At 42.2% G+C, this 27,290-nt stretch overlaps 4 protein-coding genes across 7 annotated transcripts; 2 read left to right on the forward strand and 2 right to left on the reverse strand.

Moving 5' to 3' along the window:
- Positions 1-51: 51 nt before the first annotated feature.
- On the reverse strand, positions 52-7,119 carry pcyt1aa (phosphate cytidylyltransferase 1A, choline a). 2 transcript variants are annotated; one of them, XM_026314247.2, is made up of 10 exons: positions 6,845-7,119; positions 6,179-6,282; positions 5,094-5,204; positions 4,508-4,607; positions 4,150-4,266; positions 3,703-3,854; positions 3,461-3,539; positions 3,132-3,274; positions 2,813-3,001; positions 52-2,387 (listed from the first exon to the last, which is right to left on the reverse strand). In XM_026314247.2, the coding sequence occupies exons 2-10, from the start codon at positions 6,257-6,259 to the stop codon at positions 2,166-2,168; spliced, it is 1,194 nt and encodes a 397-aa protein (XP_026170032.1). In that variant the 5' UTR covers positions 6,260-6,282; positions 6,845-7,119; the 3' UTR covers positions 52-2,165. The 2 variants fall into 2 exon arrangements, with proteins under 2 accessions (XP_026170032.1, XP_026170033.1); XM_026314248.2 differs by lacking the exon at positions 6,179-6,282.
- Positions 6,726-10,772, forward strand: LOC113134145 (uncharacterized). The gene is made up of 5 exons (XM_026313384.1): positions 6,726-6,747; positions 6,990-7,082; positions 9,141-9,289; positions 9,388-9,897; positions 10,677-10,772. The coding sequence occupies exons 1-5, from the start codon at positions 6,726-6,728 to the stop codon at positions 10,770-10,772; spliced, it is 870 nt and encodes a 289-aa protein (XP_026169169.1).
- On the forward strand, positions 10,502-18,081 carry LOC113133974 (cytoplasmic dynein 1 intermediate chain 2-like). 3 transcript variants are annotated; one of them, XM_026313079.1, is made up of 16 exons: positions 10,502-10,743; positions 11,611-11,719; positions 11,796-11,922; positions 12,328-12,463; positions 13,070-13,197; positions 13,279-13,368; positions 14,168-14,330; positions 14,436-14,535; positions 14,706-14,831; positions 14,947-15,093; positions 15,211-15,324; positions 15,423-15,556; positions 15,703-15,847; positions 15,948-16,088; positions 16,550-16,675; positions 16,792-18,081. In XM_026313079.1, the coding sequence occupies exons 2-16, from the start codon at positions 11,612-11,614 to the stop codon at positions 16,891-16,893; spliced, it is 1,887 nt and encodes a 628-aa protein (XP_026168864.1). In that variant the 5' UTR covers positions 10,502-10,743; position 11,611; the 3' UTR covers positions 16,894-18,081. The 3 variants fall into 3 exon arrangements, with proteins under 3 accessions (XP_026168864.1, XP_026168863.1, XP_026168866.1); XM_026313078.1 differs by having other exon boundaries at positions 10,502-10,639; XM_026313081.1 differs by having other exon boundaries at positions 10,502-10,639; positions 12,379-12,463.
- LOC113133973 (calcium-binding mitochondrial carrier protein Aralar1-like) lies at positions 18,071-26,680 on the reverse strand. The gene is made up of 19 exons (XM_026313077.2): positions 26,572-26,680; positions 25,796-25,849; positions 24,582-24,727; positions 24,102-24,217; positions 23,510-23,649; positions 23,236-23,382; positions 22,429-22,567; positions 22,214-22,307; positions 22,010-22,094; positions 21,820-21,901; positions 21,565-21,723; positions 21,280-21,332; positions 20,909-20,989; positions 20,277-20,417; positions 19,989-20,127; positions 19,587-19,745; positions 19,405-19,495; positions 18,821-19,036; positions 18,071-18,674 (listed from the first exon to the last, which is right to left on the reverse strand). The coding sequence occupies exons 1-18, from the start codon at positions 26,581-26,583 to the stop codon at positions 18,823-18,825; spliced, it is 2,052 nt and encodes a 683-aa protein (XP_026168862.1). The 5' UTR covers positions 26,584-26,680; the 3' UTR covers positions 18,071-18,674; positions 18,821-18,822.
- Positions 26,681-27,290: the final 610 nt, after the last annotated feature.

Raw genomic sequence — 27,290 nt, forward strand, 5'->3', positions numbered from 1 at the left:
AAAACACCTCAGATGTTATTTGAAAACACAGGAGACTAAATGAAGAAAATGCTTTGGCCAACATGTTTAATACATTTATCCTGTCTCGCTCTTCCTCTACATCCAGGACAAAAACAACAGAAATAACCCCAGACAGTAAAACAATACATGATTAAAACATTTATATTTGTGTCTTAGTAGCAGTGGCTGTTACTGGCTTGCCACTAGAATGTTTGCCACCAATCTGTAAACGTGGACGTGCTTATGCTGTGAAGTTCACGCTGATTCCACGAGAACCGAGACGAGGCTTTCCAAAAGTATCTTAGCACCAAAATCTAGGCTAGATTTCCTCTGCAGATTATACTGGTTTTGTATTTGTAATACCATGAGTAGGACTCTATAATTGTTTTTCAGTTATTTCCCAATCTTAAAACCTGATTTACAGCCATAAAAACAGAAGCAGTCAGCAGGAAAGATAGCCTTTAACCCACAAGTGCTTTGGGGAAACCAAGCCTAGATCAGATCAAACTGTCAACATTTACATTAGAGTCATCGAACAGTATTGCATTACAACTTTTAAATCACCTGTAGTTTCATTTTGTTATGTAGGAGACACAACACATTCTTTATCACTGGAATTAGAGGACACACACATACACACAGAGGCCAGGGGAAGGAAAAAAAAAAACTCAAATATTCGATTTGACCAAGTCACATTGGTTCAAGTGTTGCAACAATTGCTCTGTTCAGGAAAGAAAAGTGACGCTCGTCATAAGAAACAAAATCAGTTCAGGGGGAGGAGGAGGTAGCTACATAACCACTGATCTGGAGTTTCTTTGTTATATACAATTTGAAGCCTTTCGCCCATCTGTCTGACACAGTGCTGCCCAGTCTACCAAAGTGCATCTAGACTGATGCTCAGACTGATTTCTGTAGAAGTCCTGTAGATTGGTGCAAGATTTGGAAAAACCCCCAAAGCCCTATATTTTCCCTTGTATGTGTGCTACCAATAAGGAGGCCTCATTTGTAAAATAAATCAATCTTGTGCTCCATTGCTTAAAAGAAGTAGGACATTTAGACAGTTCAGTTATTATAATCACATGTATAAGGGAAAAGGACTCCCCTACTTGCCCAGATCTGCATTAGAAAAAAAAATTATATATATATATTTAAGTTCAGCCTTTCCCATGTTGATTCTCTGCTCAGACAAATAAAAACACTTCTAGACAGGGATGGTTAAGATAATTATCTGTACAGAAGATAAAGGAAGGAAAGATAAAATCTACAAAAATAAGTATTTCTACATCGACATTTAAATGGGTCATCCTTGCAAACTCTGCAAGGCTTTCTTTAACGCCACGAGGGGCGTCCAGTTTGAAACTAGTCCTCCAGAGACCGATCCTTGTCTGCAGACATTTAAAAGCAAATGTATTACTGTATGCAGTAAAGTCGAGCAGAATCCAGATCTGTCAACAGATGGAGAACGTTGACTTTTCAAGACAATTCAAGCATGCTGGTACTGTAAGAGCTTGCACCCAAACCATCACATGCACATCCACACACGGACACGCGCAGCCCTGAAGCAGGTAGGCAAAATAAAAGCTATTAGTTGACATTTAACACCAATACTCATTCAGTATACTGCCCCACACGAGCAGATCCTTTAAACCTTCCGTTTTCTGAACTGCACTCAAAAATGCTCAACACTGTCTGATAGAGGTCACAGCTCACCTCTCCCACACCAAAACTACCTGAGCTCTTCTAACAAGTGCCCAAAAATCCTGTAAGCCCTCCTGCTAAAGCCTAGACAGAAACAAAGAGACAAACTGACTGCGCAACAATGCCAACCTCAATGCCAATACTCACAAATATTCCTAAGTGACAGTGAGTGACTAATAAAACTCAACATCAGAAGTGACTGAGATAAGTGAGACTTATTTTCAAAGAAGTCAGGTGACCAGTGGTAACTTCTACTGACCGTTACACGCAAACAAGAGGAACAAAACTGCCTGTTAAAAACCAGAGCTGTGGAGAAACCTACAGTTAACTGAAGGTGCTAAACATCAAAATAAAACAAAAACCGGAAAAAAATAAGAGTGGAAGCAGGAGCTTGATAAAACCGCGCTACTCAAAGGCTCTGGCAACGCTGTGCAGCATCACAAAGCAACTGAGAATTGAAACGTGCTCTAGTTTTCGTCGTCTTCGTCGTCGTCGTCGCTGCTGATGAGGTATCCGCGGGACCCGCTGTGGTGGGGCAGGGGTGAGGGGGACAGCGAGGTCTTGGTGAAGAAGGGGAGACGGAAGGTGGGTGAGGGCGAGCGCTCCTCATGCGTGGGGCTACTGCTGGGGCTGTGCCGAGGGCTGATGGCCTGCAGCATACGGCCTTTTCCTTCCTTCAGCATGTGCTTCTGTGGAGGGGAAGGTATCTCTTATATCAGGTAACAATCAGAATGAGCTGAGAATTAAAAAACCCTGCATCATCTGCAACAGCACGTGTAACCACATATTTGGTTTATGTTGACTTTAAGTAAATTAGGTTTCATCTTTTTAAAAGGATAAAGGCCAGTGATTTTCTTTTTCCATTTGATATTCTCCAACAACAACAAACATCCCAGAGACTTAAAACGATGAATTTCCTGTACTCACTATAATGTGTGTATTCATTGTTTGGTTTAAGTCTCTGGGATCTGTCTAAAATAACGACAACATGGAAAATTGTTTGCCATGACATGTTCTTATTACATGTGTCACCATGTTTCCCAGGCCATGACTGGTCTAGATAAGGATGTGTACTTAGTTGTGCCACATGATTAAGCAGTAAAAACATCCTCACCAGAGCTCCCTCGGGGCCAAACATCTGGAGGAAGTTGCCGATGAACTCCCTGGATTTCTCCTCCCATTTCTGGATGAGGTCGATGCTTTTCTCCTCCACCTTCTGGACAAACTCCTTGCTCTTCTCCTCCACGTCGCGCACCTTCCTCTTCACCTTGTCCACGCGCTCCTGCAGGTGGTACTTCTTCTCCTGAGGAGAGGACAGCAGGAAGCACCGTAACTTCCACATGTTCACACACTAACAGCTGCCCTGATGTCACACCGACTTCACTCTGCTCTTTTTAACACTAGCACGGTTGAACCGACACTGCGTTTCGTACATTAATGAAGCTGACGTTGAGCTCCTTGGCCGTGTACCCTCTCTGCAGGTTGCGTCTGACGTATACGTCGTAGTCCCGGACAATGCGTGTGATGATGTCAGAAGTGGAAATGCCCTCTGTCCGCTGCGTGGGAGCAAACATACCTGTGGAGGACAGGAAGGCTCAACAGTTTAAATATTTCTTGGATTATAAATTAATAAAGTATTTATAAAGTATTTATTTCATTTATTCATTTTCATGGTGAAGCAACAAATAAATGCATCTAAAATCTTAAAACACCATAATTACTTGCATACCACATTACCACACTCTGCTACTATGGCACTCACCTGCGTCTTTAATGTGCTTGTACACATCATCACTGCCCGCTGAGGAGTATGGGATGTCGTCATGGGCCACAAAATCAATCTGGAGAAGTCATTAAAACACACATCAACACAGCAGATTCAGATCTAGAAATTCTAGAAAAACAAAAACACTCTAGTCTTTAGATCTTTGCACAGAAAGTTATTCATATACAATTATGCTTTTTATCTTCTAATTCTGGTGTCTCTTGGTTTCATACACTCACGCGATGTTTGGCGAGAAACTCTGGTGTTAATGTCCAGGGAGCGTTTCGCACCACCTCATCGACGTAGCGGCAATGTGTGACAGCATCGTATCGCTCATCTTCGTTCATCACTGTGAAGCCCTTGTACTTGTGGGTCAGGTCATCACTGCACACTGTGAATGATAAGAAATATTTACACAAACTTTTGTGTGAAGTGTCCAAATTGTGGAGGGAAAAAAAAACAAAACAAATGTCATCCTTTCTTTGAATATCAAATTCTGATACACAGTTTCTACTATTCCTATTTAAAGACAGTTCAACTCTGATGCAGTGATTATTCATAAACTGAACATTCAACAACACTGTAAGTTATCTAACTTCACCCAGATGTCATCAGACCGGTACTTTATCTTGCGTTTCACTCTTTACAAAATAAACCGACGTGGAGAAGCACACACTCAAGCTTACCTCCAACAATGAGGTGTGTATTTGGGAAGAGGCATTTAGCCTGCATGAGAGCTCTGGCGTGACCTGAGTGGAAAACGTCAAAGATGCCATCTGCATAAACCCGGACCGGTCTTTCAACTAGATGGAGAAGAAAGATTAAATTTGTTAAGTCAAACCTGACTTTGAACTTGTTTTTCTATATGACCAATTTTACTTAACACAGACAGAACATTTCGTGATAGTAGGGGGAACAAAGAACAATGTTTATAAGAAAGAGAGAAAGAGGAACATGAAAGGTCTCATAAGACCAAACGTCACCAGGGGCTGAGAAAATTGTCACAAAAAAAACATCAGAGAGACTTGAAAGAATCCGACTCACGTGGTGTTCCCCTCAGAGCCTCCTCCATGCTGACTCTCTGGTACGGTTTGTTATCAGCTGGCTCCAGCTCATCAGCGAAAGGTGCGGGGTGCTTCAGTCCCTGAAAGACCCAAACCAACAGAACGAAAAGGTATCACAGACCAAGGGCTCTTTCTGTTAATTCACACAAAAACATCATACACAACTATTTTCACTTCTCGGGTTGGAAAAAGTGAATGGATGTTGTAATATTCTTTTCCTGGCGTCTTACAGAATAAAACTGTATTTTGTTGAACTCATTCTTTGTTGTCCTTGCAAAACCATTAAATTTCCACAGATTATAATAAAGACATTAAACCAGCATAAAATCTGATATATAGTGCACACAGAAAATAAAATAAGGTTATACATCCCTTTATGCACCACAACCTTCTTAAAAAGGTGATAGATTTTTGAGCATACTGTATGCATACTGTAGAGTTTCACTTTAGCATTCATTGTAAATCTATCAATAAATTGCAGGCATGAATGCATTACAACCAGACCTGACACACATGACGTGTAGAAAGTGCTGGACAAATGTGCGGCTCAGTGACAGCTGACTCACCACAGTACATCTGGGGATTTTCACAAGCCTTTCCCCTTCATCCGTCTCTCCGTTGGAGCCCTCTCTTCTCCTCTTCCTGGGCAGCAGCCCACTGGAGCTCTGAGCCTCCATCTGTGTCAAAGAAAAACAATTACAACACATACACCATGCACTGTATAATGAAAAAGGGACACTCAGATGTGCCTTTGTGACCTCTGTTACATAATTATTGTAACTGTTAAATAGCAGAAGGTACAAACAGACTATAAATGTGACAGCTGCAAGGCAGATGACGCATCAACTTTGACCCAGTAAGAGAAAAGAGAATAGCTCTTACTGGCACATACAGGAAAGGTCAATTGAGAACTGAGCAAACGCTACCTGTTTAAACATAAGACACTTCGTTCCTAAACAAAGACAGAAATTAATCTTGTTCAGCCTCCACTAGAGATTCATGTTTTGCAGAGCGATATCAATTTACACATTCGGAGATCTGACCTTTCTGCCCCAGACTCAGCAGTTCACCACAAGTGGGCATACTTTTGTATTAGATGCTAGCTGACTTTGTTATGTACATATCCTCCAGCTGGATGACTTTCCAGACACTGTTTTGAGAGAAGCAATGAAAAAAAAAAAAACAGAAAAAAACAAAACAGTACTACAGTTTTTTTACTTTGTTGTTGCACAGAAACAATTTAGAGATGATTTCAAAAATTTCCAAATCTAGGATATTACACGATATGAAGTAATTTTTGGTCTGCACATCAGAAAGAAGTGAAAAATACTCTTGGGGTGTTATATAATCCAAGGTGATTTCTTCAAGCAACCACCAGCGCTAGAGACAGCGATGTTGAATTTACATTGATAGAAAAAAAATAATTCAGTGATCCTGTGTGTCCTGGTAGAACAGAGCTGTTACCACATTACATTTTATAAACACCCTGCAGAAAATAACCAATAGACAAGGATCATGACACACCCACCCTATCTGTCAGAAAATCACACAACCATAGACACTAGTGCTGATATCCTATTACAGAGGGCTCCTGTGTTATGGCGAAGGCTCTGCCTCATTCCTGCTACATGATCCAACATTGGGCACTAACTTGCACAAGCATCCCCCTCCTCTTTCTCTTGGCAGCAGCAATGAGAAACACTGCAGGGCTCCCACATGCTGAACAGCCCATGTGATCCTAACTGCAACCAGCTCCTATAATAGCAAAGCAACAACAGGGCAGTGCCAAGTTTAACACAGCTGAGGGTTAAGTTTTATACCAACTGGTCAGTCACTTGACTAATTGTTTCAGCTTTAAGAGTGCTTAGCATGTAGACTGTAGTCCTGGGTAAAACACTGTGGGCATGGAAGTGCTCAGATACTGCGCTCACAGAAACGTCAAAATAAACAAATCAAATCCCAATTATGGTACTGGGACACTGGGATCCTGTCCCGGCTTCACCCAACCACCCCCCCACCCCCAAACCAACCCAAAACCTGAATCCTAACACTGCCTTACAGTCTATTGTCTCGTTTGTTTTAATGCCATTTAATACACGTCACAGAAACAGACGGAGCTGTGCCAGGTTAGCCTGGCTAGCCTGGTTTAGCAGAACACACACCCAGCCTGGAAAACCAGTCACTCTCACAGCTGAATGATGGGTTCAACTGGTCGCACTGGTTGTCCAGTTAAACAGGCTTACCAGACCCTCTTATTTTCCCTGTACAACTATAACAGAAAACGCCAGACAGATACTTTGAGTCTCTTCTCTCTTACCGTTCACTCTTTCGGCTGGAAAGCTGTGGGACCGGAGTGGGCGGCTAGCTAACGTTAGCTCAGCGGCTAACTGCCTGCTGTCACCGTTAGCTCGACGGCTAATTAGCTGACAACAGAAAAAACAAACACTCCTGTGTGGCCAAAGACCTGGTCCTCACTGTGCTGCTGGAGGAACCTGCAACTATCAGCAGAACAGAGAAGTCACCAGCAGTGACAGTTTATCCTGCGACGCTGACAGGTCAGCAACACAGGAACTACAAAACTTCGACATCCTTAAAGGAACTAACCCGAGCCAGACATTTAGTTACGGCGGTGCGTCGTACTGCCGCCTGGTGGAGACACACATGTGCTGTGGTTTATATAGGTGCTGTACTTTGTATGGGTGCTGTGGTTTGTATGGGTGCAGTGGTTTGTATGGGTGCAGTGGTTTGTATGGGTGCAGTGGTTTGTATGAGTGCTGTGCTTTGTATAGTCGTATAGTATTAACATTACATTACATTAATATAGTATAACCAGCCTGCAAGTAAAATAATCTGAAATAATATGTTGATTTTTTTCATCACAAAACAGTGGAAAAATAATTAGGAATCTTGTTCAGTATTGTACTCTTCTTAAAATATTTACTGTAATGTAATTTTAAAGACACTGCAGCATGATGTTTCAGTCATTCAAAGAGTTTTTCTCTACAATTTGCTATAAAACTATCACACGGCATATATTTTATACCTTGTATAAAATGGTTTGATTCATTTTTGTGAGGCCCAAACACAGCCTGATTTGATCTTGACAGAACATAGCTACTGCATGTTCTAATTGGTGGGAAACATGAAATAAACACACACACACAAAAACATTAGACTCAAGTCTGGGTTACTAGTTTGACGCAGGCTAGATAGATCACAGATACCAGATCATATAAGCTTTAATCCACTTTATTAAATACTAAATGCACTTTTTGTGTATTTGCTCTATTTAGAACAAATACTTTAAACAACAACTCCCAAGCTGTGTTACATTCACTTGCTGTCTGGACAAGCTAGACCACAGTTCTTGCATATTTCTCTGGGACTTAAAACAGCAATTGACTCCGCTCCCCCTCTATATTTTGACTGGCTAAGACCAAAGTTAAAAGGATACATCCAGCTGTTTTGGGACAGAGGGTGAATTTTTACCTGGCAGGCATGTTTTGTCATGAATTTGCTTCCAGCAGCGTAGTGCACATGATAAAAACTTTTGAATGCATAAATTCTTCCTCAAGTGGTGGCATCATCCAAAACAATGATTCCTGTGGTAGCTCCTGAGAAATCAGACCGCCTGTTCACACAGTGGGTGCCCTGCAGGGTTGTTTCTTATGGCTTTATATGGAGTTATATTTTATTTGAAGTTGATCCTTCACTGATGGTTCATGCTTAGTGTGTTAATGAGGGGTGGAGGGACGCCCTACTTGCAGCTCAGTGGCCAATGGAAAGGCCCTGGTCTTAATAGCAGTATTTATAAACAGGTATGTTGTGCAGTAGATCAGACCAGGACTGAGGAGATGCAACAGTAGGTGAGCAGGTTCAGTTTTCTATTTCATGATAGTACACTGGTCGAGTTTATAGGTAGAGCTGTTCAAATAAAGCTAAGAAGACTTTTCTTTGAATTACTTATGTTTAATTTCTATCAGGTTGTCATGATGTAGAAAAATACCTGGAAAAAAAAACCCAAAAAAGGCAAATTCTTGTACAACTGACAGCAAAGATGATCTGAAAATTTCACAGGCAAAGGATTGAGATTAATAAATAAATATCAGACAGCTTCTAGAAAGGAATAATTATGCAAGACAGACACATTGTGTTAACTTCAAACTCTCACAAAACTATAAAAACATAGTGGGATTTTACTGGACTCTTATTGCCAACTAATTTATTTGTCAAGGTGGTTTTTGCTTTGAGGGGTATCTAGCAATTAATATCATGATGTGTGACACTTTAGAGTGCCCCCTATATATTTTCTGTGCCCCTTGTTCTAGTTTTTCTGGTTTTTAGCATGCATTGTGTATTTGTATTTAATAGCCTTTTGTTAATAGAAACAGTCATGTAAGACAGAATGCAAGTTCATATTAATGTTCATCCATATTGAAATTCCTGCAGATTATTATACTTTTAAAAATATAGCTGTATTTGTTTTCTTCCAGCGAATTTAAAAAACAAACTTCTTACCAAATATTCAACAAATTAAAAGTGCTCCTAAAATTAGAATTTATATACAATCAGAACAGTATTCTTATAATTTCTGCTTTCATGTCCTTCCACAGGGAATCCAGTTAGCATTGACTCTGTTGACGCATATGGTTTCTTGACTAATTCTCGACCTCAGAGGAACATTGACCCAAAGTGGTACAGAGGCACTCCTGATTTTCAGTCCTATTACCGCTTCTACAACCGCATTGGGCACGCTGAAGGAGTAAGTTGGGAAGAGTAAAAATGTTTAATCCTACATGTATGGTTCTACTTAGATTACACTGTTCAGATAAAATGTTTTGTTTCTGGGTTCTCCATCAGCTCTATGAGATTGACAGGATCAGGATGCTGTATCAGCAGATGCGTCACATGGAGTTGACCTTTGGACCAGATGCCTCTCGCTACCAAAATGTTATGGGTTTACAGACAAGCACTGCAACACCAACAACAATCACCCAGCCTACTTCACCTCCCACAACTGTTGCTCCTACACCAGACCCTCTGGAGAATGCTGAAAAGCTCTATCTGTGCAACCTTAAAGACACACTGTGCAAACCTCACATTGTCTACTTGCCAACAGGGGCTGTTCCAGTGTTGTGTCACCCACGAATAAACCCTGCCTGCAGGCCCGGAACAGAGGAGGAGATAAAAGCTGCTGCTCCCCTGCAAATGCACCCACCCCCAGTGCCTCATGCTCCCAAAATATCCAACCCACCTCCACCTCCTGCTAACACTGTAAAAGGTATGGAATATGACTGTGACCCATACTGGGATCCTGACTGTCTCGTCGACCACCCTCCCCGCCCTATCCAGAAAAAACACACACCAGAGGCAGAGAAAGAGGGGAAAGAAGAAGAAGAAAGGGCTGGGGAAAGTGACCCTGCAGCATCAACCACCCAGAAAATACCCTATGCTTACTATGACCCTTACGATTTCAAACGTGACCTTTATGATCCTCTTCTTTATACGACTCCAGCTCCCAAACTATAGTAACAATGCCAAGAAACAATAGCCAAATCAGGACCAAATCAAAACAGGACTATGAGCAAATCCATGTAAGAAAATAGCAGAGTAAAATTCAAATCATGCAAATCATCAAACACTTCTATGCTTCCAGTTTCAGAAAAGTTCTCAATGTGTGTGGGAGTAGTGCACAATAAACTTTGTGTGAAACAAAAAAGAAGAATAAAAACTGATTGATGGTAAATACAAATGTGTGTTTATCTGTGGAAACTGCATAAATTTAGAATTTATTAATTAATTTATTCACATTTTTAACAGGTAGAGGTAGTAGTTACTTTGAAGAATTTTTTTTAATGTAGATGATCAGTCTATGAAATATAACGCAGCTGTGACACTGAAAAAGGAAAGTTTACTTTCTGCCAGCAGGGGGCGGTAATAATCCCCTTTAACAGTGTCGTTGCCAACCGCCGAGGAAGAGGACGTTGCGGACTGAAGCCCCGTCTCTTCCAGCATCATCAGTTTGCTCCATCATCAGCTCTTTACACAATTATCGCACACAAAACTGGACTTTACTGTTATCTGCCTTTTCATTAACAACCTCTGACATCAGGTATTTTATTCTACATTCATAACTCCGTTGCTTTTAGACGGGTTTGGGGACAGCGAAGCAGAAAATCTCGGGCGTTGGTCTGCGGTGGTTCCGTTACGGTCACGGTAGGCCCGCCGGCTGCCATGGAGATTAGCATGCTAACACAGCTTGCTAGGTTAGCCAGTAATTAGATTATGAACATGTTTGACAAGTCCTAGACTAAGACTGAGGGTTATATTAGGTCCACGGTTTATAATGAAGGTGAAATGTTCAGAGTTCCTGCCTGCAGTTATTTTGACAGTGGGTGGAGTGAGGTTGAGCATCTTGGGTGTCCAGTTGTTATGGAAACTAACGACACTAACGTAGTTAATAGGATTAACATGAATATGACCAGGGTTTATATGTTGACATGACCAGGTACATTATTAAACCTATATAACAATTCATTATACACTAAGAAAATGTATTTATTGTTAATTAAAGAAGACATTGTTATGAATAGCGTTCACATGTTACCAGTGTGACCAGCTCGGGGCTACAAACACACAACTTTCAACAAGAAGAACAAAATGACATATTCTGGTGCTGCACAAAGTTTCTAACAATTAGTGAACAACCACGAGAAAAATATGCTGAAAATGAAAGTGAACCAAAACAATTTTTATTAGCAATACATGTTTTTAAAATGTCAAAAAGAAAGTTTCTTGTTGTGTAAGATAAAATACTGTAGCAACAAAAATAAAATATGCAGTGTGAGTCATTGAAGGTAAGCTTATTATATATCATAGAAGGTAAGCTTATTATATATCATATATATTTAGCAAAGTCCTCACATTTGAGAAACTTATTTTTGTTTGAAAAATGAGACACACAGCAAAGTATTTCTTGAAGAGGTTAAATTTCTAACCTAAGGGATCAATAAAGTTCTCTCTATCTATCTATCTATCTATCTATCTATCTATCTATCTATCTATCTATCTATCTGTCTGCAGTATGTCTGACAAGAGTGAGTTGAAGGCTGAGCTGGAGAGGAAGAAACAGCGGATCGCCCAGATTCGAGAGGAGAAGAAGAGAAAAGAAGAGGAGAAAAAAAAGAAGGATGTATGTGGTAGAAACAATGATTTCAGCACATCCAGTTTTCACTGCTTGTTATTAACTTGACAGCTGCATTGTGTAGGGAGATTCAAAACGTGGACTGGAGGCTGGTGGTGGCTCTGGTCATGAAGACTCTGACTTGGAGAGGAAGAGGAGGGAGGCGGAGGTGCTGCTGCAGAGTGTTGGCATCACCCCTGACATATCTCACGGTAAACACACACTGCCAGCATGTGTCTGTTTTTATCTATCACCCACCCCCTAGTTACGTCACATCATTATCTGGTTGTTTGCATAACGGATTTGCTGTGTTTAAAAAAAAGTAGCCTCTAACCTGACAGTATTGCTTGGTTTCATTCTCTTTGCTTTTTCCCCACCCCTCACACAATGTCTGAACATTTGACATAACTGTTTTGTGCATGACACCTAAAACCTGCCTGCCATTTATTTTCCTTCTCTCTTCTCTCCCCTTTGTCCCTGCTCCTGTTTTGTTCTCCTTATTGCATGCAAACTCATTCACACATTTCTTCCATACCTCACTTCCTTTCACGTTGACTCCTTCCTCACTCACTCACCCATTCATTGACTCTTACAAACACACACACGCGCGCTCACAGCTCAGCCCCTGAGGGTAGTAACAGAAGATACGTGTCTGTTTCACTACCTAGTCCCCGCCCCAATGTCTCCCTCCAACAAATCAGTGGGCAGCGATGCAGGAAGCCAAGATTCTGGGGATGGAAACGCAGGACCAAGGTTTGTGTTTGTGTATGTGTGTGTGTGAAAGACATGGGTTGTTTTAGGTCATTTTTATCTGAGTTGAGGTTTGTACCTGCATGCTAAGTGTCTGTGTATTAACACTGTAATTATTCTTGACGAATTCTGACCTGTCTTCTCTTTGCCTTTTCACTGGCACGCTGATGTTTCTCAATTAACACGCACTCCGTTCTTCTTCTCTCCCTGTCTTTTCCTGTCTCTTATGTGGCTCATCCTTTGCCTGTCTTCTGTGTTTGGTTTCATCCTCTTGTGTTCCTCTCTCTTCCGTTCTATCCTGTCTTCCTCTTACTAACACCATCTGATGGTTTGGCTGTATAAGGACATTGCATTGGGATCCTGACCCCTCTACTCTGCAACTGCACTCCGACTCTGAGCTGATGGGGTACTGCTCCTCCTCTCTCCTTTAGCTTGTCTTCCAACTTTAATCGGTTTTTGTGGTTTCATTTTAGATTTGTCCAAATGTGTTAAAAATATGTTTGTTCATCATTATTTATGTTTCTACGTGTAAAATTTGCATTCAGTTCTGCTTTCTATTGTAAGCCTGTGCATGGGCTTACTTCCACTGTTGTTTGTGTCTGTGTGTAGACGTGGAGCTGTGAGGCTGGGCATGTCCAAAATGACCCAGGTGGACTTTGTCCCAAAGGAGATGGTGTCCTATTCCAAAGAAACACAGACACCCACTGATGCACTGTCGCACACCGATCAAAAAGCAGGTAAACTAACAGACACAAACACACCTTTTACTTTAATCCAGCCTTCAAATGAACCAAATCAACCTGATGTGTGTGTTACAGATGAGGAAGAGGATGAGGAGATAACTGCTCCTCCTCCAACAGAGGACGCCCAGGAGGAGAGAGATGAACACGGTGACCAGCAGGAGGAGGGTGAGTTAGTAACATCTTAAGTGGTTAATGTCTGAATACTAATGACTGAGGCAGGAAAATTATATGTGCTTAAATCATGACATCATGTGACAAGTCGCTGCACTTGCCAGTCACATACATTCACATGTACACACCTGATGGATTACTTTGCAGCGTGAACACTATACTTGTGCTGTTTACCATGAGATCATCATGAGCAAAGATAAAACAGTTATTTTAGTTGATAACATTTCAGAGTTGTACAATCTTGTCTCTGGTTATTACAAACCACTTTGCTGTTTTTTGTCATCTGATAAGGTATAGACACATAAATCCTGGATCCGTGTCTCCTGAGTACATTGAGTAACACATCTTTCCTAATGCAGCACACTGTGTTTTTCACATGAGGCTACATTTGAACAGTCTCTGTTACAATAATTTACCATGCTAGATTTTGGATTTAGGTAGTGATTTTATGGTGGATTAGTGGTTAGCACTGTTGCCCCACAGCACAAGGGTTACTGGTTTGAAACCCAGTACGGGCCTTTCTGCATGTAGTTTGATTGGTGACTCTAAATTGTCCATAGGAGTGTGTGTGAGTGTGTGAGGTTGTTTGTTTCTATGTGGCCCTGTGATGGACTGGTGACCTGTCCAGGGTGTACCCCTGCCTTTCACCCAGAGAGAGCTGGGATAGGCTCCAGCAGATCCCTGTGACCCTAAATAGGAATAAGGAGGGTTTAGGTAATGGATGAATGGATTACAGGGAAATGGGAAATCTGTCCAACTCTTTCTTGTATTCTTGCTCATAAAATAATTTTAGACACTCCCAAGGAGCTGACAGAAGAAGAGAAGCTGCAGGTCTTGCACTCAGAGGAGTTCTTGTCGTTTTTCGAGCGTGGGAGCAGAATTGTAGAAAGAGCTCTTTCTGAGCAGGTGGACGTCTGCTTTGACTATAGCGGCAGAGATCTAGAGGATAAGGAGGGGTGAGGCACAAATCTTAAATAGTAAATAGTTTATAAGAAGGTAAATGAGACGAATTTGAGATGAATGAGATGAATTTACATGATATTATTTTTTCCCCCTTTCAGTGACTTGCAGGCCGGTGCAAAGTTGGTTCTGAACAGACAGTTTGCAGATGAGCGCTGGACTAAAAACAGGGTGGTCACCTGTCTCGATTGGTCCCCTCAGGTTGGATGTGTTTGTTTTTAATCACAACAGAGGAATAAATCTTATGTGTCCAAATTCAGTAGCCATGGCAGAAATGTTATCTCTGTCAAATCAGTGTATATTGATGTGATGCTTAAACCATTCATGCAGGGCACCACTGTCTTACAATGGCTGCTATGTCCCTCTCTCAGTATCCAGAGCTGCTGGTGGCCTCCTATAACAACAATGAGGATGCTCCCCATGAGCCTGATGGAGTGGCACTGGTCTGGAACTTGAAGTATAAGAAGACCACACCTGAGTACATCTTCCACTGCCAGGTAAGGGAAGAACCACTGAAAATGAAGAGTTCCTCTATCACCAATTCAAAAACTTTATAAATCTAAAAATGACAGCAAAGGCAGATATTTAAATTGCATTATTTTCTCTCTCCAGTCAGAGGTGATGTCTGCTGGGTTTGCAAAATTTCACCCCAACCTGGTGGTGGGTGGGACATACTCTGGACAGATTGTCTTATGGGACAACAGGAGCAACAAGCGCACCCCTGTTCAGAGAACCCCTTTGTCTGCAGCTGCACACACAGTAATGAACTGGACCTCACACCCCTATATGTCCCCACATTTTCAAATGTCTTAACACAGCAGTGTTTTTAAACCATGGTTGATTTTGGATCGGTGTTCTTTTCTCTGTTGTGTTCAGCACCCAGTGTACTGTGTGAACGTTGTTGGAACCCAGAATGCCAACAACCTGATCAGCATTTCCACTGATGGCAAAATGTGCTCCTGGAGCCTCGACATGCTCTCACAGCCACAGGTACAGTGAGTTGGCAGGGACCATGTATAGACCTGCTATTGTACATTTTCAGTGGTTTGTCAGCGTCTGAGGCTGTGCTTGTTTTTTTTTTTTTGCAGGACAGTCTGGAGCTGGTGTTCAAACAGAGCAAGGCGGTGGCTGTCACCTCCATGGCCTTTCCCCTGGGTGATGTGAACAACTTTGTGGTGGGGAGCGAGGACGGCTCTGTGTACACCGCCTGTCGTCACGGGAGGTGAGTGCTCTTGGATCTCTGACCTCAAGAGCAACAGATTAAATTTTGTTTATAGCCGTGAAAGCAACACTGTCTTCTGAAAAACACTGTTAATGCCTTTGAAAGTCATTATTGGTCATTGCAGTTCTGGTTTGTTCTTATCACAGTAAGGCGGGCATCACTGAGGTGTTTGAAGGCCACCATGGTCCCGTGACTGGGCTGAGCTGTCACACTGCTGCTGGACCAGTTGACTTCTCCCATCTCTTTATCTCCTCCTCTTTTGACTGGACCGTTAAACTCTGGAGCACTAAGGTGAGACGTACACACAGTCGCACAACCTTCTACTTTTATAATGTGCATGTAATGATGTGTGTTAGCCTAAATCCACTTCTCCTCCTCTCCTTCTTTACAGAGTACACGCCCTCTCTACTCGTTTGAGGACAGTTGTGACTACGTCTATGATGCGATGTGGTCTCCAACACACCCTGCTCTGTTTGCTTGTGTGGACCTAGCTGGACGTCTGGACCTGTGGAACCTCAACAATGATACTGAAGTATGCATGTACACACACAGTGCATTGAAACACAGGACAGAATTTCACATTTTTGTGAAATGCATATATAATCATTCTTCCTGAAAGTTAGATGAGAATGTTGGTGCTGCCTTCGTGTGTATGGGAAATATGAAACTGCCAAAAATAGCTGGTTAGCTTAGCATAGCACAAAGACTAAATACGGGAGGAAACAGCTGGTCTGTCTCAGGTATTTAAAGCTCACTAATTAACACATTGTTATTAGTCTGTTTAATCTGTACAAGAACTGAAATGTGAAATACATATTTACTGGAACTGTATCAAAATGACATCAGTCTTTTCATCTAACTCTTGGCATAGCAACTCATCATTTTAAGCTAACACTACTCCGTGAGCTTTTTGAAAACATGTGGCTATTTTAGATTGAAATGACTCCAGTACCAGTGAATCTGCTTCCTTGTAAACTGATGGGGGTTTTCTAGGTTCCCACTGCCAGTGTGTGTGTGGAAGGGTCTCCAGCACTGAACCGTGTGAGATGGGCTCACACTGGAAAAGAGATTGCCACTGGGGACTCAGAGGGACAGGTGCAGGTGTATGATGTAGGCGAGGTGGGACATCATTCCTTCTTACTATTGAATTTGTTTGGTTATTTTTCATTTGTGATTTCAGTTCCTCCTAAAACAAATCAAGTCACTTTTCTTTCCAACTCCAATATGTCCTGCAGCAAATCTGTGTTCCCAAGGCCGATGAGTGGACCCGCTTCGTCAGGACGCTGGCTGAGATCAACGAGAACCGAGATGAAGCTGAGGAGCTGGCCAACGTCTGATGTTCCCACACCGACTCATAAATTCCTCTCCAACATAGCACCTATCGCACACTACATGACCCTGGCAGAGGAGCTCTTTTCTGTCTGGCTTCCAGCTTTTCCACCTACTTCAGCATGAACTGGCCTGAGGAGATGTGCAGAGCTAGAACAAATAAAGAAGACAGTTTTAGATGTGTCATTAAATGTGTCCTTAAGAGTTTTAGAGTACATTTGAATGATTGTTGTGTATTAGCACAGAAACCAGTTAAGTGAAACTGAAGCTGATTTTCAGCTGTTCAAATTTCAGCTTTGACAACATCCTCAGGGCTCCAGAAACTGCTCTTCTCCTGAGGCCTCAAACAACTCAGCCCTTTTTTAAATATGCAAACCTTTGTACTTGCACCTTTTTATTACCATTTTAGTGTTTTTACATGTTTTAATATTTTCCAGACATGCTTGTGCACATGGTTGGAGTGAGAAACTAAAAAGCTGACATATCAATATCACTTCCTCTTTATCCTCAGCAGCACTAGAATTTAATGACTAAAACACATACACACTCTGGCCTGTGCAGAAGTGTGTCATTCTTACACTTTAACCACTACAATATTTAAATATTTATTCTATTGGTTGCTTTTATTTAAATATTTTGTGTATTGTTTTAAAAAGTGCTGCTTTGTACTAAAAAGCTTGAATAGTAAGTTCCTAAAATTAGCACTACAAGCTTTGGTCAGGCAAATTTTAATATACTTGCCTTGAATTTATCGACTGTAGTATGGTTAGTTTTTTTTCTGTACCAAAGGTTGTTTTATACTCTGTACCTGAGTAGAGTAGTAGAAAACAGTTCCCTGACCGATCCTCCTTAAGAGGATGAAAATTAACCACATGAAGTTCTAAGTGAAAGGTAAATAAAATTGTGACTGACTTTTTTTGTTTGTTTGCCATTTTATGTTTCATTCCTTTCATAGCGCAGCAGTCGACCCAACCAGGCTGGTAAAAAATGTCAGCTCCTTCCACTTTCAATTTAATGTTTAAAATTAGATTAAAAAAATGGACTGTAGCAACCATATTTGATCTAACATGATAAGAAATGTCAGTATTCTGCATAGATTAATTGTATTGTATTCTTCCCTGTTACTGTTCTTGATACAGTTAATGGTTGCACTTTTCCTTTGAAATAAAACTCAAAGCTTATTGGTAAAATTAAAACCGTATGGATGATTTATTTCAATAAAATACAATGACTAAATTGAGATACATTTAATTTATTAATAACTAATTCTCATGATTCTTTTTTTCAAGAAAACATTTAACTCAATGTTCTGTACATCAAAGTGATTCTCAGAGACCAGGACAAAAAGCCCTACATTGTCATAACATTACAGTTACTGTATAATGGTGCTGACCGGATGTCACAGAGCTTTGTCTTGTAACATCTTCACTGCGGTTATACAATATGTACACAATGTAGCCGCCTGTGTGAGGACAGATCGAGAGTGAAGACTGTGCTTACCAATCTAATCTTTTCTATGCCTGCTGTGTAGTAGGAGAGGTCCTACTCAAATTCAGTATTAGACAGATAACAGAATAAAAATCACATCAGCTATTTCAGAGAGAGTGGATTGCCCAAGGCTCAGTTTTATACAAATGCTGGAGAGAAGGAACACAAAGGATGGAGATGGCAGGAGCGAACAGCCACAGAAGATACAGCACAGTCGGCACTCTGGTCCCATCGCTGCCTGTGACATCCACAGCTGCAGCAGCTCTCCACCTCTTCGGCCGGCGACCGGTACACCTTCACCCTGGAGAGAGTAACAGCCTGGTGTCGTTTGTTACTGGACAATGTCCCCTAACAGTGGAGTGTGTGTTAGCTGTGTGCGTATCTATGTGTCTGAGTCCTGGGTAGAGGAGAAGAATGGTTGCGAAATGGAGATATGGAGATGCAGACCTCTACGGGGCCTGACCCGGCTTGGCGGTGGCTGGCTCTCTGTGGTGTATGGAAACTACGCCAGAGGACTTGAACTTGGGAAGGTGGAGGCCAAATTTGTTCTCTACCCCAGCAAAGGTAGCTGCAGCCAGGCGGTAGCCTCCAACGTGGTCCGCGTTAATTGGAGGAAGCTCAGATATGCGAGACTTTGGTGTGGGCTCAGATCCTGTTGGACGACTGCGGAGAAAAAGTAAGTTACCATTCCTCTAACATACTGGCATTTCTGATACAAAAAGCAAAAATGTAGTAGCGTTCCATATATCATCCAATTATTTAAAGTGCCTAACATGAATGTGGTTTATCTCATTACAAAACAAAATGCACACAAAAGGGACAGTGATACACGTTTGATAAGTCAGATTTTTTGAACAGACTGAAAATGAAATTTACCATCTAAAAGCAACTGCATTTCCATAATGGCCCTGAATCCTATTAGGATGCATCCCCATGGGTCCTTTGCCATTTCTATCCCCCTTCTAATTTTCAGATGTCTAAGTTGCCAAAAGTGCGACTGAATTTTCCAACAAAAAAGACGGTGAACTTACTGTCCTCCAAAGTCGATGTAAAACCACCGCTGTAAGAGCTCATAAGTCACCAGAGTCACACCAAACTGAGGAGAGGACCGGCACATACGAGCTGTAGAAAAGGGAGAGACAAGGTTCCACATGGATTAAATGCAAAAGCAACTAGACACACTGTGGATGCATGCAGGAGTACAGACACACACCTCCAGCTCCCTTCCACAAAGCCCTGAACCCTTCCTCCCTCAGAATCTTCCTGAAGCAATCAATGACTCCTGAGTATGTGGTCTGTCCTGCCCGTGCTGCAACTTGCAGACGCGTTTTGATGACATCAGCAGGCGTCACGAGGGAGGCTGCAGGAATACCTGTTGAAAAGAGTCACAAAGACACCAAGCAAGAAGCCGTTACTTCAAACCTGTCTAAAATGTGGTCTCTGTGATTTAAGTGGAAGGAAAAAGCCTGTAATGATAAGAACTAAAGCTTTTTATTAGTATTTCTTGATTTCGCTTGCAAATGCCGTGTTTGTTTTTTTTGTCACTCAAAAGTGGGTGAATTTTTTGGACTGTGTTCTGAAGACCGACTGCTTCTGGGTTATAACCTGAAGTTACCTGCAATAGCTCCAGCGGTGAGAAGCTGCAGAGGTCCCAGCCGGCCTTGCTCGTCAGCTAGCTGGGTCTTGAGGTGGGCATATGCTGGGAAATAGATGGCTGAGAAGGGGATGTCTCTCAGGAAACACGCTTTAGCACCCTAGACAGACACACAAAGAACAGACTGATGTATGACACTGTGTTCTTGGGAACAAACTACCAATGGCTAAGAGAAAATGTGCATAAATGCCAGGCAGGATGACTTAAACAGGGGATCTGGAGAGCGGCATACATGAAAAGACAGTTTACCTTGTAGAGGCCGAAGAAGCCTAGGTCACGCACCACACTGAGCGCGCTGACTCGAGGTCCAGTGGTGATCTCACCTGCCACCTGCAGCCGAATCTTCACAATCTCCAGAGGGTTGGTGAAGATCACCTGAGAGGCTCCAGCCTGGATAAATGGAGAGAGGAACAATCTGCTCAGTCAGCAACACAAAAATAAATCACTGCTCCATCATCTGAAGGGCAGGAGACAAGTCATGAAAAGTAAAGTGATAGTAAAAATTAAAATCCAGATCAATGACGACTTTTGCCAGTTCCTTAGAAAGGCGAGCTGGGTCAGTGTCAATGCCATTTATTTAAAAAAAAAAAAAACATATTGCATTCAACACTGAGAATTCAGCTGTGGATGCAATGCAAGTTAAAGCAGTAAGTTAATACAACAAACAAAAGCTACGCACATTACTGTATTTTCTGTACTATAAATCACACCAGAATATTAGCTTTTAGCAAAAGGTCTTGTTGAACAGAAAAAAACTTGGTGTACAAGTCACATTTCTAATTACACTAATCATTGTATGAATTAGCCTGTGAAGAAGGTAGGCTAGGCATAACAACAAGCAGAAGTGTGGGATGCAAAGATATTTGGAAGCTAGTACTTACACAGCCGCCAGCCAGAATCTCAGCAAATAAAGGAATTGTGTCGTCTTTTTCAGTGAACTTGTCCCTTACGAAGTCATTCACCTGTTGGACAGAAACAAGTGAGCATAGGAGACAAATAATTCATTCACTCATCCATTAATTTTTACTTTTAAGGTTGTGGCCTTGGTGCATTTCAAATTTCAAGAATCCCTTATGTTCTATCTTTTTAAAAATGCATTGCATTTGAATTTGTCAACTTTCGTTTATAAATATGCTGTGAACATAGGCCAAGACGCTGCCATCATTGCTACCTCTGTAACTTTACAGGCATGTGTGCAATGTGAAGGCGTGGAGGAGGATTATGCATTGTGTACATGCAGGGAGGGACTTACTGTGAGTTTAATAGCTTTCTCAGGTGCCACGCCAATAAGCTGAGGAACCAGCCCTGTGGGGGATCGAGTGACAAGAGAATCTCATTTCATTAATAATGCTGGGAAAACTGGAGGAGGAGAGGAGAATTCAAGAGGGAATAAGACAACAGAAAATGAGACATAATGTCATGAACATGAAAGTGAAGACCAAGTGAAACTGAATGAAACAGAGTTACACTTAATGCTATGGAAGATGAGAATGCATAAGACAGGAAAACAGGGATACATAGAGGTTTATCTCCCTACCTCTGTAGAAGCCGAAGAAACCCTCGTAGCGAAGCACCTTCTTGGCGCAGTCAAAGCTGTTCTTGTACATCAGCTCTCCAACAAAGGATCCTGTGGACCTCTGGTTCTGCATACGGGTCTTCACCAAGTCGATGGGGTACACTGCAGTCGCTCCCGTAGCTACGCAAACACACAATTTCCATCAGTTAAAACTACATGAGATCCTGCGGCATGTCGGTCAGACCGCCATCTGTCTCGGACCATGGCATGACTCACCTCCAGCGATGGAGCCCAGGGTGAACCTGTAGGCTGACTCTGCAATTTGAAGCCACACAGGCCTGGAACTGTCCCCGTGGGTCTGAAAGACAACACACATGGAACCAAGGTGTATTTATACAGATTATGTCTACGCAAGAATTATTCATGAATAAAGATTTCCATACACAGACTACCACAAGCATCCTACCTGTTTTTGGCTTTCAGCCAGGTGGTAGGGCAGACACCCTTCCTCTAACGGAGCTATCCTCTCAATGTCAGCAAGATTCAGGCGCCTGACACACAGATGGTATATTAACTAAATAGCAGTAAAGTACAGGGGCTTAAGGTGCAATCAGTGGGTTTGGCCTGACAGATTCTGTTCAGACTTTAACTGAATAGCAAAGTGTTTTACCCAGAGGGGGAGTGCAGGCCTGATAGTTGGTACAGGATGTCGATTTCCATGGGGGTGATCTGACCAAACTTATTAGCAGCATGAACAAACTCCTCTGCAGATGGAGAGAAATACAACATAATCACTTTCATAAGAACATTAATGTCCCTGACACACTCACGTTAACATCTTAGCTGAAAAGCTACAACATCCTGGTACTGTCACGATCTGTGCACCTTTGGTCACGAGCGTGTCCTTCCGTGTTCCGGCCAGTGTGCTGTAGATCTTACGGATCAGCTCCATGTTGTTCAGGAGGGAGTTGAAGGCATTGAAGTAAGAGAAGCTGACCATGTGAGAGGTGCTGCCTCCTGCAGCCTGGCAGAAGAAAAGGTGTACATGGTTGAAAGAACTGTAAAGGCCAACTGGCTTGACTTGAGGAGCAGCTTTAAGTATAATTAAACGTCTTCTTCCAAAGAGATCTACTGTACACAAAACATATTAAATCTCAGCAGGATATTTCTTTTTATGTGAATCAGGAGAAGTCTTTAGTGTCAACTGCTTTAGTCCCCTTAATTAATGTCAGAGATTATATTGGGAACTTACTGAAACACTGATCATTAGAGAACTATAAAGAGTCTGGGCAAAGCTTAAAATATTATTGAAATAAGAAATGCACCAGGCGCCCCAGATGCAAAGCAGTTGGGGATTTGCCACATTACATGTTCATAACCTCACAAATCAGAGTGTGTTACACTTCTTTAACTGCCTGTGTTAAAAACAGTAAATTTTATCCATATTTAAAAATTGGATTATGAATCTCTGTTACTCAAAAAAAAGACGGCAGTGATTGATGGTGTAGCCTAGTAAAAACTAAAACGAACAGGCTTCCAGCTATGAAAATTAATTTAGAACAGTCTGAGCTATGCTTATCTGAAATGCAGAACATTCTGCTGTCAATCAAAAAATGAATATTCTCTGTGGCCATAGTGTAAAATTATACAATAGTATCACTAAGCTCTCAGCACGCACACACGAACACTCACTGAGACAAGGTTCTCCTCCACAAATGGTGTGAGCATGTGGTGTCTGATGGTGGCCATAATGTCACTGAAGTCCATAGCGGAGATGACACCATTCTTGCCTTTATCCTTCTGGGCAAATGCCTGACGTGCATGCTCTAACTGCAGCTCCTAAAAAAGCATGGCACCACAAGGCTGAACATAAACATAGTGCAAGTAAAACTCTGTGCATGAAACAAACTGGACGTGAAGCAAACAAAACCTCTGACGGATCTGTGTGCTTGTGGAATCAGTGTACCTGTAAGAACTGGGTGAACTCAAGGTAATTGAGGCGTTTCTTGCGGTCGTGCCCAAAGTGCAGACGGATGAATTCACAGTCCCAGTTGAAGGGAATGTGGTGGTGCACTGTGGTCTGGCTGAAGATGTCCTGTACATTCTCTGCAGCACAAATGCACATGCACGAAAAAAAAGAGGAATCAGTTCTAAACTTACTACAAACATTTTTTAAAACAATACTTGCATCATTTCACTGCCACTACATAAAACTTTGTGAGACACATAAAAAAAAGGAAGTAATTTCATGAGAGCATTCATCTAAGTCCATCCATGTGTAATGACCGATGAATAATCTGGTTAATGTCACATTAGGAAATTCTTTCTCCACAGTGCACCAGAGGAAAGCATATTCTGGTGAAGCAGCACACCAATACATCGGGAATGATTCAGAACACTGCAACTAATCCTCAGAATTTCCTTGAAACATTTTGTCTTGAAAATCTTCTACACACTGAGACAGCATTATATTTTTACTGTCATTTCTTTGGTATTCATTGAAATCACGTGAACTGAACTCAAAAGCTAACAGGTAAAAAACACACAAAGCACCGTACCGAAGGAAACAGCTCCAGTTCCAGTCTTGTCAAACAGCTGGAAGGCCACTATGAACAGAGCGTCCGGTGCACACAACACGGATTCAAAGGCAAGAAACTCTTGGAAAGAGATCAGTCTGTCATTGTTGGAGCAGAGAAATGAAAATAAAGACACACTTTTAAACACAAACGTTACACATCATATCACTATAAATCAGTACTGCTTAAAGAACCAGTTCACTGGAATTACACAAAAAAGCAATTTTGTGCCTCTGAATATATCCAAGCACTAAATCACACTTAGACAGGCGTGTCTGTAATTTAAAGACTGTATGAACTAACAGTCTGGGAAATGGGAGGCACTGGGAATTTAATCTTATCTGTAAGCAGCTTTAATGGTGAGTAGTGATCAGACATGGCTCAATAAACTGTCAGATAGTGATGATAAGTTGTGCACAAATGGGTGTATGTGTGTGTTCATACTGTTTAATCAGTACGTACCCATCCTTGGTGGTGTCAGCAACAGCAGCGATGAGCTGCACAGTTTTGGGGTTGTGGTGAATCTGCGTCTGTAGTCCTAGATAGCTCTGGACGAAGTCTCCCGGGGTCATGAACCTCTCTTCTTCCTTGTCTGCTACGCTGGCATACTAAAGAATGAAACAGAAAACATTAGTGTTGCTATCCAACCCTTTACGGCTGCTAATCTCTTTCTCGGTAACTGATCAATAGTCATTTTATCCAGTTTACTGAGCCAACAGTGTATATTCTCCAGTTATCCATCACAGCAGCGTCATGTCACAAGATGTTTTACTTGCTACACTTCATTCATTTCAATTTCAGTGCTACTCTGACAGATGTGCATTAACAAAAGTGTGTTTTTTTTTTTTTTAGGTTAGCGAGCCACAAAAACAACAGTTAGGTATGCGGTGGTAGGATTTCATGTCATGTCAGAATTTCGGCCATGAGTAGGACCACGGTTTAGGCTCATAAAGAATATTATCTATGTATATTTGTGTCTCCTGGCACACACACGACTGTTCCACACACTCACCCTGCAGAAGAAAGGTTAAGGTTAACCAGGTCAAATCATTCTGCAGTCACCAAAGACATCTCATTGTCATGCAAAGCCTTTACTCTGACTCCAGCTGTTCATGAACACAGAAGGAGTGACACTACTTGATCCAATCAGGACAAGTACAATACAAGTCCTTACTTGTATTGTACTTACGGACAGTGAAACAAAAGACACCAGCTTGAAAAGGGAGTTGTACCTTGGACTTTCAGATTAAAAGCCTGATGTTTCACCTACTGGATCACAACATCCTGTGCCTGTATGACCACCCAGCACATTTTCTTGGCTTATTATAATGCTCCAAGCAGACCCGGACTGAGAAAAGCAGATGTTAAACACTTCTCTAAGTACTGAGCCAACATGCATGAACCGCAACTGTGTTTAAGCTTCAGCTGCTCTCAGAAAACATTAGTAACATCTTTACTGATTCATATAATCATGAAAAAGCTATTCGATTACAGCTTTTGAGCTTTAATGCAGCAACAGCAGTGTGTGCTGGACCTTTAACTGGGAGTGATGCTGCAATTTAAGCCGCGTGACAGCATTACAGGCTCATTTACCAGGGAAAAACAAGCTGCTTTGTATCATGTCCATGTCGGGCAAACGTGCTGCAATGCTGATGCCTGCTCTGTGCACACCTTACCTTCTGGAAGATGACTTTCAGCTCACTTGGGTCCGCACGTTTGGTTGATTGCACCTAAGACACAGGGCAAAAACACACATCACCATGACCGTCGACAACGCTAATATAAGATCTGACATTTGCACAGAAGCTGCTCGACCGAAGCTTGAACTGTGTTATGCGGCGGAAGAAGCAAAAACAAACACGTCTTCTTGCAGGTCGGGTTAGTGTCTCCTTGACACGACCACTGCTGTGAAGGAGAAACACAACCCACTGCGACAAAAAAAAAAAAAACAGCTCAAAATCTTAAAGAAACGACTACGTGCTGACCAAGTTAAAGAAATTAGGCAGCAACCTAAACAACCGGCCAACAAATCAAGTGTCTTCACAAGCTAAACTAATGTTCGCGTACATCTGTGACCAGCTAGCAAGCACAAACTTCTCACACGAAGAGGACACAAACCGTAGCGATGACATTTTACGTTTTAAAGCCGCAAAACACGACGAGAGACGCCCGTTAACCGAGTCATCTGGCAGCTAATTGTTGAATCACGGCGGTGTTAGCTTTATCTCGATAACTTCGAGGTTGTGTATGTCTCATCAAGGCCGGCCACCGCCGGGCGGCAGCTAGCCCGGTGATGCTACAGCCTCCGAGCACACCGCATCCGTGACACCCTGCCCGGACTGGACCGCGGAGCCGAGTTTAGATCATCCCCGCGTAACGAAACGAGCAGAGGACATGCAGATATGTTGGATAAGAAGTTTGTAAATCGCTAAGAAAGCGATGCCGAAGTCACCTTGACCGCCATGCTTGTTTGACGTCACGTTACTGTGAGAGAGGAGGGCGCGGGGCACCTCCTCACCCGGGAGGAAACTGGTGGTGTGAAAACGAAAACGGAAGACTGCAGCTCTCCAAACGACACAAACCAGGATAAAAGCTCCACTTTACTGCAGACTGACTATATCAGCGGGTGCTGTGGCGACAGGAAGTATCCCAGACAACATGCGTAAACCTGCAGCGACGCTGACGTGGATTATAATCTCACAGCGTGAAATTCACAAACTTTAGTATAAAACCCCAAAAACTCTTGGTTGTTTGTTTTGTTTATTGGTTAATTTGTTCAGTGACCGAATACCGACACATGTTGAGACGCACAGGGTTTTCATTAAAGAAACGGTTCAGCGGGGCAGGTACTTGACAAAACGTAGGTTGACGCCCTGTGAATTAGCCCGGGGGTAGCCGCGTACAGCAGGACCACTGTTGACCAGCTTGTCATAGTGCTACACACACTGGCTCCTCAAATTCACCTGTGGAGATGAAATAATAGGTCTACGGGTGTTGTGTCGAAAAGTGACAATGTGCCAGAAACTGATCACGGTCCGCGGGAGCGCGCACAGCCTATTAAACGTGCCTGGCCCAGTTTTTCTGCTCGAACAGCTGGTTTTGTCCTGAATGAAGAGCACAAACAGGATAGTGATGAAACGTTTGACTGTGACTGATGTCCATTTGTTTCTG

This window comes from Mastacembelus armatus, chromosome 17 (assembly GCF_900324485.2).
Source record: "Mastacembelus armatus chromosome 17, fMasArm1.2, whole genome shotgun sequence".
Lineage (NCBI taxonomy): Eukaryota > Metazoa > Chordata > Actinopteri > Synbranchiformes > Mastacembelidae > Mastacembelus > Mastacembelus armatus.

What these genes read in the sequence shown, in the direction of transcription:
- pcyt1aa (XM_026314247.2), bottom strand. Translation starts at nt 6,259, where the DNA reads ATGGGCTGTTCAGCATGTGGGAGCCCTGCAGTGTTTCTCATTGCTGCT. An exon ending in AAATCCCCAGATGTACTGTG is followed by an intron (nt 4,608 to 5,093) that starts GTGAGTCAGCTG and finishes TGGGTCTTTCAG; the next exon opens with GGACTGAAGCACCCCGCACC. An exon ending in CAAGCACATTAAAGACGCAG is followed by an intron (nt 3,275 to 3,460) that starts GTGAGTGCCATA and finishes TGTCCTCCACAG; the next exon opens with GTATGTTTGCTCCCACGCAG.
- LOC113134145 (XM_026313384.1), top strand. Translation starts at nt 6,726, where the DNA reads ATGGGTTCAACTGGTCGCACTG. An exon ending in GCATTGGGCACGCTGAAGGA is followed by an intron (nt 9,290 to 9,387) that starts GTAAGTTGGGAA and finishes GTTCTCCATCAG; the next exon opens with CTCTATGAGATTGACAGGAT. An exon ending in AGAAAAAACACACACCAGAG is followed by an intron (nt 9,898 to 10,676) that starts GCAGAGAAAGAG and finishes CGTTGCTTTTAG; the next exon opens with ACGGGTTTGGGGACAGCGAA.
- LOC113133974 (XM_026313079.1), top strand. Translation starts at nt 11,612, where the DNA reads ATGTCTGACAAGAGTGAGTTGAAGGCTGAGCTGGAGAGGAAGAAACAG. An exon ending in CACCCCTGACATATCTCACG is followed by an intron (nt 11,923 to 12,327) that starts GTAAACACACAC and finishes GCGCGCTCACAG; the next exon opens with CTCAGCCCCTGAGGGTAGTA. An exon ending in GATCTAGAGGATAAGGAGGG is followed by an intron (nt 14,331 to 14,435) that starts GTGAGGCACAAA and finishes TCCCCCTTTCAG; the next exon opens with TGACTTGCAGGCCGGTGCAA.
- LOC113133973 (XM_026313077.2), bottom strand. An exon ending in AGATTCTGGCTGGCGGCTGT is followed by an intron (nt 20,418 to 20,908) that starts GTAAGTACTAGC and finishes CCATTTATCCAG; the next exon opens with GCTGGAGCCTCTCAGGTGAT. An exon ending in GCTTCTTCGGCCTCTACAAG is followed by an intron (nt 20,128 to 20,276) that starts GTAAACTGTCTT and finishes GTGTCTGTCTAG; the next exon opens with GGTGCTAAAGCGTGTTTCCT.